This window comes from Astatotilapia calliptera, chromosome 3 (genome assembly GCF_900246225.1).
Source record: "Astatotilapia calliptera chromosome 3, fAstCal1.2, whole genome shotgun sequence".
Taxonomy (NCBI): Eukaryota; Metazoa; Chordata; class Actinopteri; order Cichliformes; family Cichlidae; genus Astatotilapia; species Astatotilapia calliptera.
In genome coordinates this window covers 28,275,775-28,297,152 of record NC_039304.1, presented here as the reverse complement: position 1 = coordinate 28,297,152, position 21,378 = coordinate 28,275,775, and the positions used below count along the sequence as shown (strand labels likewise).

General features: G+C 40.4%; 1 protein-coding gene across 2 annotated transcripts; it reads left to right on the top strand.

The window, feature by feature from the left end:
- Nucleotides 1-8,440: 8,440 nt before the first annotated feature.
- Nucleotides 8,441-20,512, top strand: LOC113019135 (E3 ubiquitin/ISG15 ligase TRIM25-like). 2 transcript variants are annotated; one of them, XM_026162672.1, is made up of 8 exons: nt 8,441-8,790; nt 9,716-10,559; nt 10,736-10,844; nt 11,489-11,584; nt 17,690-17,923; nt 18,227-18,249; nt 18,962-19,110; nt 19,253-20,512. In XM_026162672.1, the coding sequence occupies exons 2-8, from the start codon at nt 9,916-9,918 to the stop codon at nt 19,537-19,539; spliced, it is 1,542 nt and encodes a 513-aa protein (XP_026018457.1). In that variant the 5' UTR covers nt 8,441-8,790; nt 9,716-9,915; the 3' UTR covers nt 19,540-20,512. The 2 variants fall into 2 exon arrangements, with proteins under 2 accessions (XP_026018457.1, XP_026018456.1); XM_026162671.1 differs by having other exon boundaries at nt 9,713-10,559.
- Nucleotides 20,513-21,378: the final 866 nt, after the last annotated feature.

Genomic DNA, 21,378 nt, shown 5'->3' with positions numbered 1-21,378 from the left:
TAACTAATTACTGATTACTTCCCCAAAAAGTAATCCCTTTAATTTACTGATTACTTATTTTCAAAAGTAATTAGTTACTTAGTTACTTTTTAAAAACATGATTTACTACTTGAATAGGTAATAAAGCGATAGATCTTTCAGCCCAATTCGACTTTACTACTTTCTACTACTTTCTGCATAATCCATGATATAAAATGTAATCAAATGAAAAAAAGTCTAAAATCTGTTTTATTAGTTTAAATCTTAACTTTATGCATCAAGCAAAAATCAAATTATATGCAACATTCTCTAACTGGAAGAAATTATTTTAACATTTAAACCTATTTTCTGCACATTCCAACACATAAAATAAAATATTCTTTTGTGTTTACACTTACTCTTTCAAATAGATGCAAATAAAACACAGCAGAAAATAAATAAAATCAAAGACTCAGTGGTCCTGTTGCTCTGTTTTCACCTGTATAGCAGGCGGAGGTTTGTCCTGTAAAAAGAAGTTTTCTTCCCACGCAGTGAACAGCGGACGCTGATGTTTTTGTCACTTTTTACGAAATCAAACTCAAAGTAAGGTCAGTACTTCCACGCTTTAAACGCGGCACGGTCATACTCTCTCCCGCACTCGATATATGATCTATTGTTGAGCTGCACACAGCTGTTGTCACGCACGTCGCACCTGCTTACGTCACTGTCATGAGACACTCACAAAAGAATCATGGTTTTAGTAACGTAGTAATGCAGCATGCTTACGGGTAAGTAACGGTAATTTAATTACCTTTTTTGCAATAGTAATCCCTAACTCACTCATTACTTGAAAAAAGTAATCAGATTACAGTAACACGTTACCGCGTACTGTATTTTCAACCCCTCATAGTACCATATGAACCCAATGAAGCACTTTGCTCTCAGACTGCAGGATTACTTGTGGTTTCTGGGGTATTTAAAAGTAGAATGGGAGGCCAAACCAGTTCCCAGTTTGGATTTGGGAGACAGACATCCTCTCTACTTTTAAGATTTGGCTCAAAACTTCTTTTTTTTAAAAATACATATATTTTGAGTTGGATCAGCTGACCTCCCTTAATTAAGCTGCAGTACACCTTCCACTCTATATGTGTTTATACAACACTCTGCATTTAATCATTGTGTGCCTTTTGGCCTTACTCCCCTCACCCCAACCAGTCGCTGCTCCTGCCTGAGGCCTCTTCCCGTTAAAAGGGACTTTTTCCTTCCAACTGTCGTAAAGTGCTTGGTCATAGGAGGTTGTTTGTTTGTTGGGGTTTTCTCTCTATTATTGAAGGGTCCATTAGATGCATTGAGGCCAATACTGTAGTACTGTTGTGATCTGACACTATAGAAATAAAAAAGGAATTGACCCATATTTACTTTATTCTCCTGTTTTAACTTTAAGTAAGAGAATGATAAAGCTCAAGAAAATGCACTTATTTACATGTAAGTCCTTATTTGCAAATGCAAATTTGAAAATGCTTAAGATTACGAGAATCTCCAAAGTGTTTCTAGTGTGTTGTTATTCTGCCTTTCTTTCATCTTGTCATTTCCCTGTGTATAAACAATTAAAGACCAAAGTGAGTTTGTGAACCCCTTTTAAACTAGAGGTACATGTTTAATTGAACTTAATCTTCTGTTTTAACTTTCAGCAAGAGGATGATCAAGCTTAAGATAATACTTTTATTTACATGCAAGTCCTTATTTGCAAATGCAAAAGTTTAATATTTAGATTTATTGCAAGTGACTATTAAGATTACTTGATTGTCAAAAGTGTTTTTATTGTTACTCTGCTTTTTTTCCCCCATGTCGTTACTCTTCAGTGTGCAAAGTCAAGTTCTTGAAACCACTTTAGAGGCTGATGTATAACCACACTTGGATATGCATTTTCATACATGTAAAAAGGACCACGCACACACACACACGCACACACAGGTGACTGCCTCCATCTAGTGGTGAATAATGGAACACCGGTGTAGAAAATCATAACAGTCTTTTTTTCTCTTCTTTACTACTGTCACAAAACCCTGCACGATCATTATATTTCAGTATGACAAAAATTAATTTCTAAGCCAAAATTATGCAGCAGCTCAGAACAACCTCCATAATATTTTTCACTTAATTTTTATTCTGAGGATCATCAATACCTGCATTACACACTGTGAGAAGAATTTCGATTTCAGTCAGATCTCAGAAAAGCCACACAAACAGTGCATGGGATTAATGAGTATAGTGATGAGTTTACACTATACTGTGGTCAAATCTTCTCTTTGGTCCTCTTTTAGAGTAATTTGCTGTTCTCCACACATGTGTCTGCCAGAGGAAGAAAGAGATGTGTGAACCTGGTTAGAGATACACTGAAATCCAAACAGTCTAACTTCTAATTTCGACCAGACAACTTACATACTGTTTAGCTGTTTTGTTTTTATATCTTAAAGAAAACAGGACCTGATATTACGCGATTATTTATGTTTTTTTCTCTTAAAATAGGTTGTAAAACCATAAAAAGTCCCCTCTCCCTGGCCTCAAGGATTAATCACCACTTGTTAATGTCAGATAGGATATTTGTGCATTCTTAACAGATCTGTAGCTCAAAATGAAGATTAGACACTGAATTAATCAAAACATAAAACTGGTCCAAAGACATGCAGCTTGTGGGGATAGGTTAATTGGATAATCCAAATTGTCACTAGGTGTGAATGTGCGAGTGAATGTGAGTGTGAATGGTTGTCTGTCCCTGTGTGTTAGCCCTGCGACAGACTGGCGACCTGTCCAGGGTGTACCCCGCCTCTCGCACTATGACAGCTGGGATAGGCTCCAGCACCCCCCGCGACCCTGAAAAGGATAAGCGGAAGCGAATGGATGGATGGATAAAACTGGCCATGAAATTCTTCTAGTTTCCGAACATTTCTCTCTTTAACATATGGATGAAATAAAACATAACCATATATGGGTCACTGGTGACATGGTGTTCACTGTAAGTACGTTATTCGGGATCTGTACCTTCCTTTTGTTGATTTCCATTTTTTTTAAATCAAACCAAAAGGAAATGTGCTGATGGACTTAACAACAATAAGACTTATTTAAGTTTATTCATATTCTACATAATATCTTTTGAAAATTAAACACATCGACTATTCTTTGTCATTAAGCATTGCCAGATTTTTCATAGCTTTACAAATTGAACGCTGTTGCTTCTCACAGCAAATAACCAAACACAATAAGTTATTAATTACTACATTATTAATTATTACATTAATTGTGTTGTATGTGCAATATGCACATGGGGCTAATAATTAACATGTTATATAATGTGTTATACCTTGCATAAGAAATGTCAGTGGGGCTGTAGTTGTACCAGTGTTGCTACTTATGGTATCTAGTTTGAAAAGAGCAGAAAAAGAATGACAAGAAAAAATTAGAAAACTCAAAATTCCAAATATCATATCTGAACCTTAATCATTCCCAATGTGCAATAAGTTCATGTTACTCACAAATGGAATTGTAATAAAATAATAATAAATATTTTAATCTGTGAAAAAAAAAAGTTTTGTATCAAACCAAAAGTAAAAGAACTGATGCACTTGGTATGAATAAGACTTATATAAAACCAGAAGCTGCAGGTGGCCTGTTACCAGTCCTCAGTGGAGGGAGGGCTCTCCTACTGTCCAGGTGTTTGGGACACAGGAGCCTCAACTGAGAACAGGAAGGATACACACAGGGTAATTGCAGAGCCCAAAAGATCATTGGCTGCCACCTCTGTTAGCCATCATCAGATGACACAGTTTTTTCAGGCTCCTCAAATCTAGCACGTCTTCCCTTTGACATGAAAAGACCGTGATTGAGCAAATCAAGGAGGCCTGGAAAGCTGGTGGAGTCTGCTGCTCTGTTTTTTTGTGTAGTACTCATAACAGAGTGCAACAACCCTCCCAGAAGAAAGGCGACTCAAAGCTGCTCATGCCAGGTTTGGAGTAGGTTAGATACCATTTGCCTTTGCCCTTTTTAAAATGTCATCTTTATCCTTACTGGCTTGAATTAAGCGTTTCTTATAAACTTGTCCAAGAGTGTCGGCCACGTAAGAGTTGTTTGGAGCTCTTGCAACCACTGTCTTGACCCATTTTTCAGCTAGTCTTAAATTCTTGGTTTTTGTGCAATATAGACGAGAAATTTTTGGGGGGGAAACAAGAATTTCTTGGAATTTGTATGTTGCAGATTTCAATACAGAGACAGCACGGTGAAGCTTTTCTTTTTCCAAAATGTCTGTTATCAATCCTGAAAACTTTTTTTGTTTGTTTTTCCCATTTCTCTCTTTTGTTAACAAATCTTTAATTAATTGTTTATACACATGGTTCAGTTTGAGCAACACAAACTGAATCCATTAATTTCTTCACAGTTTTACTTCAGTTAAACCGAAAGTCATTGAGTTTCTCCACAGCTTCCCGTGCTATCTCCTGGTCCACTGAAACACGTTATTAATGAAGGAGATAAAAGGCTTCATTCGTTCTTCAAATGGGGGTCCTCTATGGATTGGATCAGGTGGTCTAAGGATTTGTTGACACTGTTGCATCGGGAGGTGAAACTCAGGTACGTAAGCATTAATCAGTGCCAAGAAAGAGAACAGCTCCCTGGTTCTGGACACAGTAGGATTATCTGTGATGTCAGTCTCCAAAACTCCTGCTACATTTTCATTTTGTTCCATGGCTTTAAGCTTAGACTTCAGAATGAAGAGGAACGTTTTGTGTCTTTCTTTAAATCCCACTGGACTAGTTTCTGAAGCAGAAACAGATACCTGAAGAGATGTGGATTAGACAGAAAAACATAACATCATTACACTATCATGCATAGTGTTCACCCCATACTGCCTTCTTAGTTTATGCTTTCTGACATGAAGACTAACAAAACTAGATGCTGCATCTCTCCCAAAACACAACAAAACACAATAAAAAAGAAATCAAAACAAAAACACTAACCATAGTTGCAGCACAGATGTTATAATTTGCTATAACATTTTGACAGCTCAGCTAATGTACAGGTAAACCCTTTGAATCAAAACCTCATTCTTCATTGTGCTTTTTTTCACATAGCTCAGTCTGATGTCAGTGAGAGTGGATATGCTTGATATGGTCAAGTCAGGTGCACAGCCTACCTGCCGGGGTGCTTTTTCGCTACCTATATTTAGGCCACACTGCCCTCGAGTGCTGGTTGGTTGCAATACCTGTACCTATCCAGCTGGCTTGCTCCAGTTTCCATAGGGAGCTGTGCAGGATATTCCTCTTCTTCTGAGGGCCCACGATCAATATTTTAACAACCATAACCAGTACTGGCCACTGTTTACTTGCATGGTGCAAGTTCAGCAGTCCGTGTATTTTGTTTTAAGTGTATGTGTGCATGCGCGTTTGTGGTTTCTTGTTTTATTAAAATGTACACTTTCTCAAGACTGTGAGCCACGAGCTTGGTGCTTGGTGTCCTTGTAGAGTTTTTCATTGACTTTTAACATGTTTTTAACTTGAGAGACAGATTTTGTTTTTAAAACAGCAAACTAAAGACACACCAGTAGCCGTCGGACCTTCAGTGGTGGGTCGCTCTTTTAACACTTAATATGACTACTTCATGTTATGGATGCACAGTGTGAGCATTCAGGTCGCATCAGAGCATTGGGCCGTATGGTGTGAGTACCTGCATCATGACCTACAAACTTCTAACCTCTGCATTTCAATTGTACAGTTTGAGCAGGAGCTGAATCACACACAAAAAATGACACAGTGCATGCCAGCTTAACTCCTGTCCATTGTACAGTTTTATGTAATCCAAGACAGGTTGTGCCACAGTTAGCTTTATTGGAGCATCCTTGAATCTCTACAATCTTTTCTGGTTTTTAAGATTTTGTATTTCCTTGGAATGGAATTCCCCTAGATAGCATTGTCATTTTATTTTTATTATAACCCCTTTTGATCGCTTTGTCACATCTGGACATTAAATTATCAAATCACCAAATAGATTTATGATTTATTACAGCTTGGATTGTTAGGTTCTTAACTTACAAATTTTAAATAAAGAGAAAATTTAACTGTTTTTCTGTCTTTCAAAAACACAAGAGATATTTTAGCTTACTCACCTTTTAGAAGACCTGTTAGAGCTGCAGCAGGTGTGTGATGACAGGAGAGTCTCAGCCACGCCTGCTGCATACTGCACATTCCTGTGTCTTTGGTATTATGTAATATGTTCCATTGTGCTGAGCGTGATGTCATCTCTTCCTGGGGATCAAGCATGTTAGTGAGACAATTGTATTAATCTTTGTGCATTAGTAAAATACCTTCAATCATAGCTTCATTCATGTCAGCAGAAATGAAAATGAAATGAAAAGTACTGCTTTCCTGTATATAGTCAGTTTACCAGAAATTTGTCTTAATGGTTTCTAATTACAGTGATATCATGCAGTATAATTAAGCTGTTGGTTTTATTATCAAATCATTAAGATCCAATACCAGCGTCTCTTAAACGGAGAAGAATGGACTGCACGGCAAATCACTAAAATTAATAAAGTTCATCCGCTGAAAGGTCCTCACAATGATCAGAATCGACTGATTTCTGTGATTTATTTATTGTAATAACGTTAGTATATTCATTTGAACAAAACAGAATATTTAACAGGTCAAATTGATATCATTCAACAGATCTAGTAAACCCGTAGTTCAAAATTAATTAGGGCCAAAGCACTGAAGTGCAAAGGCCCTATTGTTTCCGTTTATTATTTTTCAGTGAAATTAATGGCCTTTAACATGTTGAACTCATTAAATTTTGTACACGTATCAGGTCTGGTGAAAAATTACATATTTTAATGGTTCACATATGGGCGGTGCAAATTTGCTCTAGAACACCACCTATGTATTGTTTAATGAAGTCCTACAAACACATAGTTTGAGTCACATAGATTAGATTTGGTAAACATGTGTAACATGGCGAGACAAACAAAAGTCAGTAGACCGATTGATGCAAACCCAACAGGAAGTTCACCGTTTTGAATTGAAAGTGACATTTTGGTGCTAATTTTGCCATTTCCAGGCCCTAAACTTGTGCGAACTCCTCCTAGGGATTTGATCAGATCACCTTCATATTTGGTCAGTGTCAACTACACCGCTGAGTTTTTGTCATAGGGTGTGGACATGGCGCCACAGCAAATTTCAATCATTCACCATGAAAATCTTAATTGCTCTCCCTTCCTACATGCATCATTCCTATGTTGATCGTGGCTCAAGAGTTGGGTGTTCACCTGGTAATTAGAAGGTTGCCGGTTCGAGCCCCGGCTTGGTCTCGATCGTTGTGTCCTTGGGCAAGACACTTCACCCGTTGCCTACTGGTGGTGGTCAGAGGACCTGGTGGCGCCAGTGTCTGGCAGCCTCGCCTCTGTCAGTGCACCCCAGGGTGTAGCGTGCCATCACCAGTGTGTGAATGGGGGGATGACTGGTTGTGTAAAGCGCTTTGGGGTCCTTAGGGACTAGTAAAGCGCCATACAAATACAGGCCATTTACCATTTTACATTCTTCAAGCTGGACCAAACTTCTCACATGTGATAAGGCTCCCTTGCTGAACATATTTAACTGCTATATTTAACATCAGCAACAGCGCCAACTAGTGGGAACAGAAAATGTCATGTTTTACACTTCTGGTATAGCATAGAGGTGGATGACCCAAGCCACCTTTCGTCAAAAGGCGTGACACGTTTGGAAAGATTGATATTTGTAATCAATGGTTAGAGTCCCACCCAGTGGGAAGAGAAATAAAATCTATCAGTGTGACACCAGATCGGACTTGCTGGGTGTAGGTGTTGGGAGCAGGGGCAGATCTAGAAGAGTGGCATGGAGTGGCAAGTGCCACCCTAAAATGATCCTTTGCCACCCCAAGTGCCACCCCTGTTTTGCATATGACAATGTTGTTTATTAAAATAAGATAGCATTAACAGTTTGAGCGTAGTTACAGTCAACATTGAATATAAATGCTAAAACTGAATATATTGCATAGTGTCCTGGATTTTGCCACCCTCATGCCACTCTAAGAAAATTTCTCTAGATCCCCCCCTGGTTGGGAGTAGCTTAACACGCCCTCTCAACACTGCTTGCAGCTTTCATTGTTTAATTGTTGTTGCATTCCATGTTTAGAGAATAAAGGCTTGTTTTCACGTTCACTTTTGCGTCTGTGTAAGTTTCGCTTCTGAGTCCTTCTGTCTTCACGGCCTCAGCCATGACAGTCCCACATCTTTGAAATGATTTTGCTAATCGTCTTTCTTAAAGACATGAGAGAAGATCATGAACCCTAAATTGTCCTCTAATTATAGAATGACTCATAACAGGGTTCAACAACCATTCTGCAACAGCCCACACTATGTAACAGCGATCCCGAGCGGCGCAATCACAAACAAATCGCGCAGTACGTATAAAATACAGATTTCCCAGGCACAGTGAAGGCAGCATTTTCCCCGCATCAACCTGCTCGGTCTCAGTCCGCCAGCTGTCCGTTTGTCTTCCGCACAGGTTTGTGTCAACTCGTCCTTTTGTGTCACATCCAGAAAACTCCAGATGGGAATCTAAATGCCGGCTGTCTGGAATATTTCCCCGCGGACTAACCTGGACTGTGCGGACACAGAGGGAACAAGGGGGAAAAAGCGGCAGCGCTAACGGGCGGTAATGTTAATACGTTAGCCACGGCAGGTGCACCACGGCCACGACTGACAGGCTGTCAAACCGCAAAAATCACCGTTTCATCTCTTCACAAAGCTACCTTGGATACTCTGTCGAGGTAAGGGGACTTTAATGTCTGTTTGTGCCGTTTTTTGTTTTGTTTTTTAACCTATTCCCCGGCATCTCGACGGGGAGCGGGAGATTAGTGTAGCCAAGTTAGCTAATTGTCGGTTTAACACTTTAACGGACAGAGGCGATCGCAGGTTTTTAAATCCGTGACACATTAAAGGCCCTCTGTTTTAATCAAGGGCTGGACGCTTTCATGGCAGCTTTCCAGGCCTGTGTGTGTGACGGGTGCGACACTGGAAACCAGTGCTGACCACTGGGAACTGCACTTTTTTTTTTGTGTGTCATGTAAACAGCAGACTGATTTTGTTAAACGTGTTCAATAAACAGAGGAAGACGGGACAAGTGACTTTGCCCTGTGGTCTCGACAAGCAGGAAGTTTTACTTTCAATTCCAGGCTTATGCAGCATGTACAATTAGCAGGAAGCGAAAATGATCACGTGACACTCTCAAGCGTACTTAAAACAATAACATAAATATTTAAGAACGTTGCAAGTGTTTATAACACCTGCTCTCCGTGGAAGTGCTCAACTTTGTTTGTTTTGGCGGTGTTTTTTTGTCGTTGTTGTTGTTGTTGTTGTTGTTTTATCAGTGAAAGCCAGATCTGCTCAAGTTTGCCATCACGAGAAAAGGAAAAGTTAGCACATTTTGACATTTGAGTCTCAAAGAATAATTAATACTCGTGATTTCTTTTTTTTCTGACTGTAAATGACTGGCAGCACATTGAAATTATGCAAACCAGCTGCAAAAAACTGCATTTGCCTGGTTTATTTGTTATGAAAAGCATAACAAGTAAACTGTTTTTCTCTAGGCCTTGTATGTTTATTTTTGTGTTTTTAAGCTATTAATTTGACAGAATAATATTTGAAGACATTCATTAGCAATAAACTTAAACTTGTTTCTTCTGTTTTCAGCAGCCTGCAGAAAATTAAACCACACTTTAGGAAACGCGTGGAGTCCTTTTTTCCTCCTGTTTCTTTTCCTTTTACTCTCTCCTATCCCGACCACCTCACCCTCTGTTTCCACGTCTGTCCCCCCTCATCATTGCATCTTTTTCCTATTTTGGGAAACGTCCATCTGTCTCCGGCTCATTTCCCCTGCCCTCACATCCAGTGACATGGCCTCGGCTGAGTCACCGCAGTCCAGTGTCCTTCAGGATGAGCTCACCTGTCCGGTGTGCTTGGACTTGTACCGGGACCCTCACTTGCTTCCTTGCGGGCACAACTTCTGCAAGACTTGCCTCGATCGCCTGAAGCGGCAGGCAGAGCGGAGTCACTTCCGCTGTCCAGAATGCCGTAACAGCCACCAGTGTAGCACCAAATTTCAGAAAAACTTTAAACTTGCCAATATCGCCGATGACTACCGTCACAGGCGCAGGGTTCGCGCCATGCCTCCCACAGCTTTAAAATCAAGGGATCTGCCGTCGTCCTCTCTCGTGCTACAACCTTGCAGGAATGGGATCGCTGTGCCATGTGACTACTGCCCTTCAGGCTCTGCCGAGGCACCGGCTGCCAGTGCTGCTGTGGACTGCTCTTCTGCTGCTTCTGTTTCTCAACAAGGGGGTGATAGCGAGGGAGCAGCAGCTCCTGCTGCTGCCGCTTCGATGTTTGCAGTAAAGACCTGCTTGAAATGCGAGGTGTCGATGTGCCAAGAGCATTTAAAGCCACATCTGGAACTGCCGGCATTCCGCATGCATCCTCTCACCGAGCCGATGAATGACTTCTGGAAGAGGAAGTGCCGTGATCATGATGAGATCTACAGGTAGGGAGGAGGAGGAGATGGCCTTTTGACTTTTTCATGAAGAGTTGCTGAGTGCCTGTAAAACATTTATTTATTTACTAGTGAGGATGTCGCCCCCCCCCCAGGCTTTACTGATTTGCTCTGTTGATCAGCTTTTAGTGTTCATTTTTATCTGAGCCCTGTTATTCTTACTCCAGATATTACTGCATTGATGACAAGATATGTGTGTGCAACGCCTGTACCATAGAGGGAGGACACTCAGGACACACGATCAAGACTCTGAAAAATACAATGAAGGATTTAAAGGTACACTCTTTACCAAAATTAGAGTTTCTCCAGTCTGTAATCTTATGATGATAAAGAGGTTTTTTTTTTTTTTTTTAATGGCTAAACACTGAATATACACGCACTGGCCACTCTATTAGATACATCTGTTCAAATGCTTGTTAATGTGAACATAATCAGGCATTAACTCATTTAGGTAAGTAGAAATGCTGAAATTCTAATTGAGCATCAGAATGAGGAAGAGGGTACTTAAGTGATTTTGAATGGTTGTTGGCATCGCATGGTCTTGTCTGAGTATTTCAGAAACTGAGATTTTCCCACAGAACTGTCTGTAGGATTTGTAGGAATGGTCTGAAAAAGACAAAATGTCCTATGAGTGGCAGCTGAGAATTTTATTTAATTGTTTAAGCTGAATGAAAGAACCACAGCAGACCCGTCCACATTTTAGCGCTGTCCAGCGTATACTTTATGCCCTCAGCTGTTTCAACACTGCTTGGCTGTAGCTTTGCAGCTCCCAGTCTCACACACCACCAACAGCAACAACAACATATTGACAGGACGCACTTCTTATTTTACACTCAATCTTGGAGTCCCTTCATGTTAAACGTGAAACCGTTTTGTGCCTTCATTCGCTTTAAACTTACTCGGCTGCTCTTGTTTGCCAGGGGGTGCTGGACAAGCAGCTGTACAGGATAGAAAGGAAGTACAGCATGGCTGAGAAAAAATTCCAGGAGCAGAAGGAGAAGGAGCGGCACAGTAAAGTAAGAGGCCTCACATTTCACTATCTAAACATAACTGATACATTTTTTTTTTTTTTTTTTTTTTTTTTTTTTTTTTTTTAGTATGTTACCATTTGTCCTGGGTTTTTTTTTTTTTTTTTAAACTACTATTATTTTGCACTTTTGTCTTTTCAATCCCAGTTCTGGGAGGCCTGTACCTAAACATAAATACTGACTCAGCATAAGCATGTGCCAGTACTACTTCTAGTTCTAGATGAAGCCTTTAAGAGACTTCTGTAAAGCTCATTCCTGAGGAAAGCAGGGATGATCGCGCTGGTGGCTGGAATAATTATTAGTGAGGGCTGTGTGGTATCAGGACACAGGTACAGTTTTTCCAAAGCTCCTTATTTATTCAGATAAGGCTAACACAGCACCTTTTCCTTTAGCCTAAACTAGAGATGGACTGATCCGATATTCGTATCGGCATCGGTCTGATACTGACCTAAATTACTGGATCAGATATCGGAGAGAAATAAAAAAATGTTATCCGATCCATTAAATATCAAAAAAGCACCTCACAAAACTTGCAACACGGCGTAACTCTGCTCATAACCGTAGCACGTCGGAGCAGTATGCGTCATGTGATAGAGCGGCTGTGTGTTTTTGGAGCCTCGCTACCAAACCGGCATTTCATCTCCGAGGAAGTTATCCCCGAGAGAAGTAAAGCAAGTGTGTAAGTTCATCTCTTAATGTTTGTAAAGCATTCCCGCGTTAAGCTTAACAACTGATATATGGAGCGACTGCCTCTTCTCTCCCCCTCCCTCTCCTGCTGCTACTTCAATCATGAAACTGATCAGTGATCAGCTGATCAGCTTTTCTGTCGTGACTCCCGTCTCTTGTTTGTTTTTCGCCCACTTCGCGCCAGAAAGAGGAAACCAGCGGCTGAACAACAGCAGCACGTTTAAGCTTGATAAGCTGTTGTTAGAATTTATTTAATATTACTTTCTACACCAGGATCTTTTTCTACGTAGCTGACGGCTGGTAACTGTGCAGGGGCGGATCTAGCAAAGTTTAGCCAGGGGGGCCGATAGGGTATGAACAGGGAAAAGGGGGCACAGAGACATACTTTTCTTTCTTATTGTCATTTTAAATGTCGAGCTTTTAATAAATAATTATTTGAATCTTACACCCAAAGTTTTAATCTGATGTAAAATGTATAGAAGTCCATTACTGTATATAGTAACTGTTAAGTCTAATATACCCTAGTAAGCTATAGTACTTTTTTCCTTTGGAAAGGTACCATCTGTTAAAGAAAAATGTTTAATCTATTTAATTGTGGAAAAATAATTGATTTCTGTGCTTTTTTTTTTTTTCCCTTTCCCACCCTGCATCAAATTAAAGTTGATTACGTCAATTAAGCCTCATGAGGTGGAGGGTGGTTCCCTTTTTTTGTTTTGTTTGTTTTGCTGGGAGTTTTAGAACCCTATTAGTTAGGTTGCTTAATATTTCCGCTAAGTACTCTGTAAAATACCAGAATAGGGAGGATGGTGTAGGTTTAAGTTTATTAGATTGATCAGTTTTTGCTCAACTATGAAATAATTTGGGTGCAGTGTATTTTTTGCATACAGGTATAACACAATAGCTTTAGTGTTTTTGTTTTAAACTTCAGTATGAACTTATACAAAATGCAGCAAGATATAAAAAAAACCAAAAAAACCCCAGTTCTATTGATTAAAAAACACTATCGGCTTCATATCTGTATCTGCAGATATCCAAATTTATGATATCGGTATCGGACATAAAAAAAAAAAGTGGTATCGTGCCATCTCTAGTCTAAACCACACCAAAGTTTTATGAATGTAAGGCCTCAGTCATCCCAAAACTAGATAAAGTCCACCCAGGCCTCTGAAGGTGCAGATTGACGCCTGTAGAGGTGCTGGGTCATCATGTTCTACGAAGCTCTGCTGCACGTTACTTTAGAGTTAAATGGAGCCAGAGACCTCTAAACAGAAGAAACCGTTACAGCTCACAGGATGTTCATGAAAACCACTTTGAAGTTTGCAGTTTCATTTGTTTTAGTGTTTTGTATATTCCATGCAGTGATTGGGGAGGGGAACCTTTTCAGCACCATGGAGAGCAATCTGGAGACTTTTTCAACATTCATGCCCATGATGACTGTATAACCACAACTGTACAGTACTTAGGGTTGCAAAATTCCCGGAATTTTCAAAGATGGAATCTTTCCATGGGAATTAACGGGAATTAACGGGAATTTATGGGAATAAACGGGAATTAACGGGAATTTATGGGAATAAAGTGGGAATTTTCAAAATTGAAGGTTGGCTCTTCTTAGGGAACTTAAATATAGTTGAGGAAAGTATATTTTAGCATAATATTGACAAAAACAAACAAATGCAATTCAAATACACTTGAATATCCATGCCATTCCTTAATCACATGTACAGAGCACAAGCTTGCTGCATGGCTATTGAGACCACCTACTGGCACTGTGCATGCCTCCATCACATGTACACATGGACCACACTTTTGAGCCTGAAGGACAAAGAGTATTAAAGGCACACATTTGAGCCTGTGGACTTAACAAGTGAGGTAAGTTTTGATGATATTATGGGAAAATATATTCATTAAATGTTTAAATTGTGAATATCACATAAAATGTATTAATCTGGTAGATAGCAATCTGATAAGATGCTAAATAAAATGCTAGCATCTGATAAGATGCTAAATAAAATGCTAGCATCTGTTAGATGCTAAATAAAATGCTAGCATCTGTTAGATGCTAAATAAGCCATAGCTAGTATAACATAAAGAAGATGCTAGCTTCCTCATTTGGTTGTTTTGTTTTGAAGATCATTCCAGTTGTTTAGCTAGCCTTACTATTTATATCTGTTTATTATCATATTGCAATTGTATTATTACGATCTCTTGCATTGCATTAGCATTTTTACAAGCTCTTGTTTTATTTTACAGAAAAATGCCACGTGCGCTATCTGATGTGTGGAGACATTTTACACCAGCTAATGTACAAGGGAAATCTGTATATATGTGTGATATTGTGATAAGACGTACGTGAAGAATGCCACAAAAATGCAGCAGCACATTGCAAAGTGCAAAAAAATTCCTCAAGGCCCAACACATGCAGCAGCCAGGAATTCCACTCAAGGGGAAAATGAATCTGTTTCAGCTGTATCAGAGTCAGATACCCACTCATCAGCTCCTGGTCCCTCTGGCATCAGAGGATTCTTTGATTTTATGGATGACACTAGCCAGAAAAACGCAGATGAGTGTTTCGCTCGTGCAATCTATGCAACTGGCTCACCCCTGATGCTGACATCCAATGTGTACTGGAAGAGATTTTTGAATGTTCTCCGACCAGCATACATTCCCCCAACCAGACATGCATTGTCTACTCATCTACTGGATGAAGAGTTCAGTCGAGTTCAAGCAAAGGTGAAACAGACCATTGACCAAGCTGACTGTATTTCAGTCATCTCTGATGGATGGTCCAATATCAGGGGACAAGGAATTATTAACTACATAATCACCACTCCTCAGCCTGTGTTCTACAAGAGTGTAGACACAAAGGAAAACAGACACACAGGCCAATACATTGCAGATGAGCTAAAAGTGATCATCAATGACCTTGGACCAGATAAGGTTTTTGCACTGGTCACTGACAATGCAGCCAACATGAAGGTTGCCTGGGCACATGTGGAGGAGACCTACCCTCATATAACTACTATTGGCTGTGCAGCCCATACACTAAACCTTCTCCTAAAAGACATAATGGCACTAAAAACAATGGACACTCTGAATAAGAGAGTGAAGCAAGTTCTGAAATATGTTAAAGGCAAACAAGTAACTTCCGCTACATTTCTGTCAAAGCAAAAGGAAAAGAACAAGAGTACTACACTGAAGCTTCCCAGCATAACGCGATGGGGTGGTGTTGTTATCATGTTTGACAGCCTTCTGGAGGGAAAGGAGTCTCTGCAAGAGATGGCCATATCCCAGTCTGTAGGCATCGACAGTGACATCAAGAAGGTCATCTTGGATGATGTGTTCTGGGAAAGAGTATCTAGCAGTCAGAAAATCCTCAAACCTATTGCTGCTGCAATAGCGAAGATAGAGGGGGATGGTGCCATCTTGTCAGATGTCCAGTGCCTTTTTGCAGAACTCAAAGAAGAAATCCAGACAATTCTGCCCACTTCCCTACTACTGAAAGCAGAGGAAACGGCTGTGGTCAAGTCATTGGAACAGCGGAGGGAGTTCTGCATGAAGCCAGTGCATGCAGCAGCATACATGCTGGACCCCAAATATGACAAGGGCATACTTTCCGGGGAAGAGATCAACGGTGCCTATGCGGTCATTACAGCCATGTCTGACCACCTGGGTCTCGATAAAGGCAAAGTTCTAGGCAGTTTGGCAAGGGGATGGAATATGGCAGTCATGCCAGCACATATCTGCAGCCACCTGGTGGAAGGGACTATGTGAATCTGAGGCCCTTGCACCTGTAGCCTCCATCCTCCTCCAAATCCCACCATCATCAGCCGCCTCCGAGCGCAACTGGTCACTGTTTGGGAACACCCACACAAAGGTTCGCAACAGGCTCACAAATGTGAGAGTGGAAAAGCTGGTCGGCATTCGGGCAAACCTACGGCTCTTTGAGCCTGACACAGAGCCATCCTCAACAAAGCTGGAAAGTGACACTGAAGAGGAAGACTCAGAGTTGGATGCTGAGGAAGTGGACATGTTGTTGGATGATGATGAGGTCCAGGAAGAGTCTATTGACTGAGCAAAAATGAGAAAAGAGGATTGCTTGAAGGAAGATTTGAATGTTTAATGGGACGTTTTGGAGGATAAGTGGCATTTTTCATTTAACCTTTTGAATGGGACTTTGTGGAGATTTTTGGACAGGGGGCATTTTTGAATGAGCGGGGTTAGGGGATGGTAATATTGAACTCAACATTTCTGTTTTTATTCATCCATGAAACAAGTTATTGAAACGTGTTCTATTCTACTGTACTTACAAATAAATCTGTTTAATTAAATATCTGTTGAAAACATTTTGCATGGAGGTTTTCTTATGATTTCTGTTTATATTTATGCTTGGAAATAATATATTCCCAGTTAGTTCTCCTAAATTCCCATTAATTTCCATAATTCCCATTATTTCCATGGACAGTTTCCAATATGGAATATTTCCAAAATTCCCAAGCTTAACTTACCATGGAAATTTACCGGAAACTTTTCGGAAATTTACCGGAAATTTTCCGCCCCTTTGCAACCCTAACAGTACTGTGGCAAGAGGCTCAGCCACTGTCAGTTCTCCTCTGCATAGAACAGCTTGTTCAGCTTTGTAAACAGGGCGCTCAGGGCACGCGCTTTTTAAAAGTCCTTCTCACTGTGTACGTCCTCCTTGTATGACTTCCCCTTCTGCTACAGGTGTGCCTCTTGCCTCACCTGATACTGCGCTCTGAATCAACCAGCTCCACCTTTCCCATCAACAGTCAGGCAAAGCGCATAGCCCAGCACCACCACTGTTTAACAATTTACTAACACAAAATTTGAATCCTAAAAAAGAAGTAATATGGCCAAAGTTGAGAACTTGAATGGGTTTAAAAAAAATATAAAAATTATAATTATAAATAAGCTTAATATGGTAAGGAGTATAATAAGGAGGGGTTTTTGTTTCTTTTCTTCTGCTCCCTTAATCACTTAGGCTTGCTGATTGATTTATTTTTAGTACCCAGGATGCCTTTGCTATGGGCACTTGTTTCTGCTTCAAAAAAACAAAGTTAGGCAATGCTCTGACTCAAGCTTGAGTAACTCTAAATTTCAAGATGCCTAAATAAAACTTTTGAGTTATTAATTTGAAATTTTAACATTGTAACACAAAATTTGGATTTACAGATCCTGGGAAAAAAAAATCTGTGGCAGAAATGAGCTTCCATACCTTCCCGACGCAACCCCAAAGGGGACTGTCTCATCTGGTTAGGTTAGGTGAATGTGTAAAGCACTAGACCGTTTACACATCACTTATTCATGTTGAGTAAATTAAATTCTTGCACTTTTGCACCATCGTCCAGCTGATTGACTTTTTCTTCTTTCCGTCGCTTCCCTCGTTAGAAGTTTATGGACGACACCGAGCTGTGCTTGAACCGACTGGGAGACGAGATGAAGACCAAAGTGCAGAGCTTCATCGGCAGATTGCGAGACTGTGCACGCGCTCACTGTGACATCAACAGCCCGACCATTCAGATGAACATCATCAAGATCACCAAGGACCAGGCGCGCTTACAGGAAGTCCGCTGCGGCATCGAAGGTCTCATGCTCGAGAGCGACCCTTTCCGCTTCATCGAGGTGAGACTCTAACGCGTCACTGTCAAACTGCGGCCGCGATTTTACTCTTAAAGCACGGAACATTTTCTTGTGACATTATTGAACTGATCCAAAAGAAAGTTTATCCTGCTGAAGTTAAAAGCTGTAAAAATACCAACAGAATGCTGTCATCAAACTCTCAGACTATCCTGCTAGGATGATGTAAATGTGATGGTTTATATTCCAGGGCTGCCCACCAAAGTACAATCTGTGTGTGGAGATACGCATAGAGTTGTTTTAATAATTGATTTATTTGTGTTGATGTCTGTTTTGTTTTTTTTTCAGGCATACAGGACAAAAGGAAAATAGTAAGTTTTTTTTTTTTTTTTTTTAATTTTCTCACATCATACAGACAAAATAAAGTTTAAACATCCTAATATTTCTCACAGCTGAAATTATCTGTTAGCTTATTTTTTTGTGGGGAGGAAAAAATAAACACTCAGCAGCCACTTTTTTTGAATACATCTCATTGGTGCCAGGTTCTTAACTACAGAGCGACTTGAACAGGTTGCTTGAAATGTTTGAGAGATTTTGGTCCATGTTGACATGACTGTATCACACAGTGGCTGCAGATTTGCCGGCTTTACATGCATGATGTGAATCTCCGGTTCCACCACGTCCCAACATTGCTCTATTAGATTGAGATCTGCTGACTGTGGAGATTGTTGGAGGACAGTGAACTCACTGTCATGTTCAAGAAACCAGATTGAGATGATTCAACCTTTGTGACATGTATGTTGCTGCCATGTGATTGGCTAATTAGATATTTTCATTCAGCAATTCAACAGGTGTACCTAACAAAGTGGCTGCTGTGTGTGTATATCACGAAAAACCATTAGAAGCATGATATTTAAGGAGTTTTTACCAGTACATATTGTAGTTTTACTTAAACTGATTATTATAGACTGACCGAAGTGCTTAGTTATGTGTCAGCATGGTTGCAAACAATTAGCGATTTAAGACGTGTATACATGGATGAAGGAAGCAAACTGTCACTTCTTTTGTCTTTGTGCACTTTAGTTACCGCAGGCAGCTAAGGAAAAACATGTTTTACCCAGAGTATGTCGACATGGAGACGGAGGGTGTGGGAATGACGATGGAAGAGGAAATGAGAAAATTTCTGGAAGAGGAGCTCCGGCCTCACATTAGCGATGCTATCAATTCCCTGTGTAAGAAATATTCAGTCATTTGCTGACACTCGTCACTGTGTCTGAAACGGCTTCACAAGCCTCTAACCCGAAAACATCTGGCAGCGTAACGATTTGTGCTGTTTCAGCTCTGCTCAAACTTCTGTTTCATTTTCTCCATCAGGCTACATTTCTGATCCTGAGGAGGAGCAGGACGAGAATGAGGAAGAGGCTCCGGAGGAGGACGAGGAGGAGGACGATGAAGATGAAGATGACCTAGATGACAGCAGCGAAGAGGAAATGAGAAGTGAGGGGGAGGAGGAGGAAGACGATGAGGAGGAAGATGGGGTGGGACCGCATGATGATGATGATTACAGCCCGGAGGAGGAGGAGGAGGAGGAGGAGGATTTTGAAGAGGAAGAAGAAGAGGATGGGGATGAGGAAGAGGATGACGAAGAAAGAGGAGTTTAATAGCATTATTTTCCACCTAATGAAGCACTTTGAAGTTGATCCTCGACTGTGGACGAGTGCACAGTCACATGACAAATCGCTCGTCTTCATGTTCGCAGAATGTGAAGATTAAGACTCAAGAAGCCCCACAATTTGCCTCTAACCCTCACACAGCATTCAGACACATGCTGGGCAGTGAAAGCCTCCAGTTCAGCTGGACTTGAAACAAATCAAGGGCTGAGAATGTGCTGAAGTGACTCTCACCCTAAACATGTGTCGCACACTGGCAAACCTAATTCAGGTGCTTTCCTTTAGAATCATTCGCTGTACATGAATGTGAATGTATAACGGCTCAGTTTGGGAAACCTTTGCACGTCTGTGACACCAGATTTTCGAGCACTTTGCCAAAAAGATTTTTTAGAAAGTGAGAATTTACTCTTTCACCTTGTTAGCTAGATTTGCTCTAGCTTGATTGAAGAACTTTCTGCAAAACGTTTGATACAACAATAGCTCCAAAGAAAGCCCTTCGATCAGAACTTCTGCTGAAGGCTCTGAGAAATCTGCTGGAACAGAACCTGTGTATGAGCTTGTGATTGTTTCAGCATTGTAAGCCAAAGAGAAAAGGTTGTGAGTGAGAGTGTGTGTGCATGCATACTTTAGGAGATGTTTGTCTGCTTGGCATGATGTTTAAAGAAATGTGCTAACAGAAGTTTACTGCAGAATGACGTTTTGCTTTTTGTGCTTTAAAAGCAGTTAATGCATTTACAAACATGTAAAAACAAAAATAATTGTTCCTATGCACAGTTCATACATTCTTCTTAAAATACCAGTTTTAGGTGATGTGTACTTTCGCACTTTACTACTGTTAATGCTGTGGTACACCTGAAACCTTTGAATGTCGACAGCTGATTTCCATTTTGATAAAATTATTTGAGGGGCCAAACTTCAGGAATTGTAAAAATTAAAAATAATAATAAAAAGCCTGGTGAATGTGCACGGTTGTCACGGTGTTGTTTATGTTGCTGGAGAAATGTGACGTAAGAGTTTATATTTTTGCTTTGTGTACAGGAAACGCATTACTGCAGTTTGATTAGGACATTTAAAGCTAACAGGCTGAAGACTTTAAACACAGGAAAATGGGCAAGAAAGAAAATAAAACAAATATCACATATCCCTAGCATCCTCCTTTTCTGTCACACCAACCTTCTGTTTGTACTCCTCCATTAAATCCATGAACCTCATCTGTGCTCTTCCTTTTTGCCTGGCAGCACCACCTTAAACATCTTTAGCTGTCCCTCCAAAATCCACATTACTATTCTTGTCCTTTCTGGTCACTCCCAGTGAAAATCTTAGCATCTCCAGCTCAGTCGCCATCTCCAAACCGCACATCTAACATCTTGTAAACCTTCCCTTTCAGTCTAGCTGCTATTCTTTCACTCAGATACTCTTCTCCACCCACTCTTCCCTGCCTGCACTGTCTTGTTCACCTCTTTGTTAACTGTCTGTTGCTTTGGTTGGCCATAGGTATTTAAATTCAGTCTCCATTGCTCTCTCTCTTCCACCTGCTCTCACTACACGTCGCAACATCATATGCAAACATAGTCCACAGACACCCCAGCCTGACCTCATCGGTCCATCACTGCAGACTAATAATAATAAAATCTTAGTTTAGGCCTTTAAGTGGGATAGTTTAGAGACAGCTTTCAGTACAGGAGTAGCCTGTTCAACCACGCAAGTCATGGGGCGCCAATATATTTCACTACACCTGCTCTAGTATTTAAACTGTTGTGTATTATTGGCCTATAACATGTCAAGCTCATTCTGAGCCAGAAAGAAAATTCCTGTCACAAAGTGACTTTT

What these genes read in the sequence shown, in the direction of transcription:
- LOC113019135 (XM_026162672.1), top strand. Translation starts at nt 9,916, where the DNA reads ATGGCCTCGGCTGAGTCACCGCAGTCCAGTGTCCTTCAGGATGAGCTC. An exon ending in GATCATGATGAGATCTACAG is followed by an intron (nt 10,560 to 10,735) that starts GTAGGGAGGAGG and finishes TTCTTACTCCAG; the next exon opens with ATATTACTGCATTGATGACA. An exon ending in ATACAATGAAGGATTTAAAG is followed by an intron (nt 10,845 to 11,488) that starts GTACACTCTTTA and finishes CTTGTTTGCCAG; the next exon opens with GGGGTGCTGGACAAGCAGCT.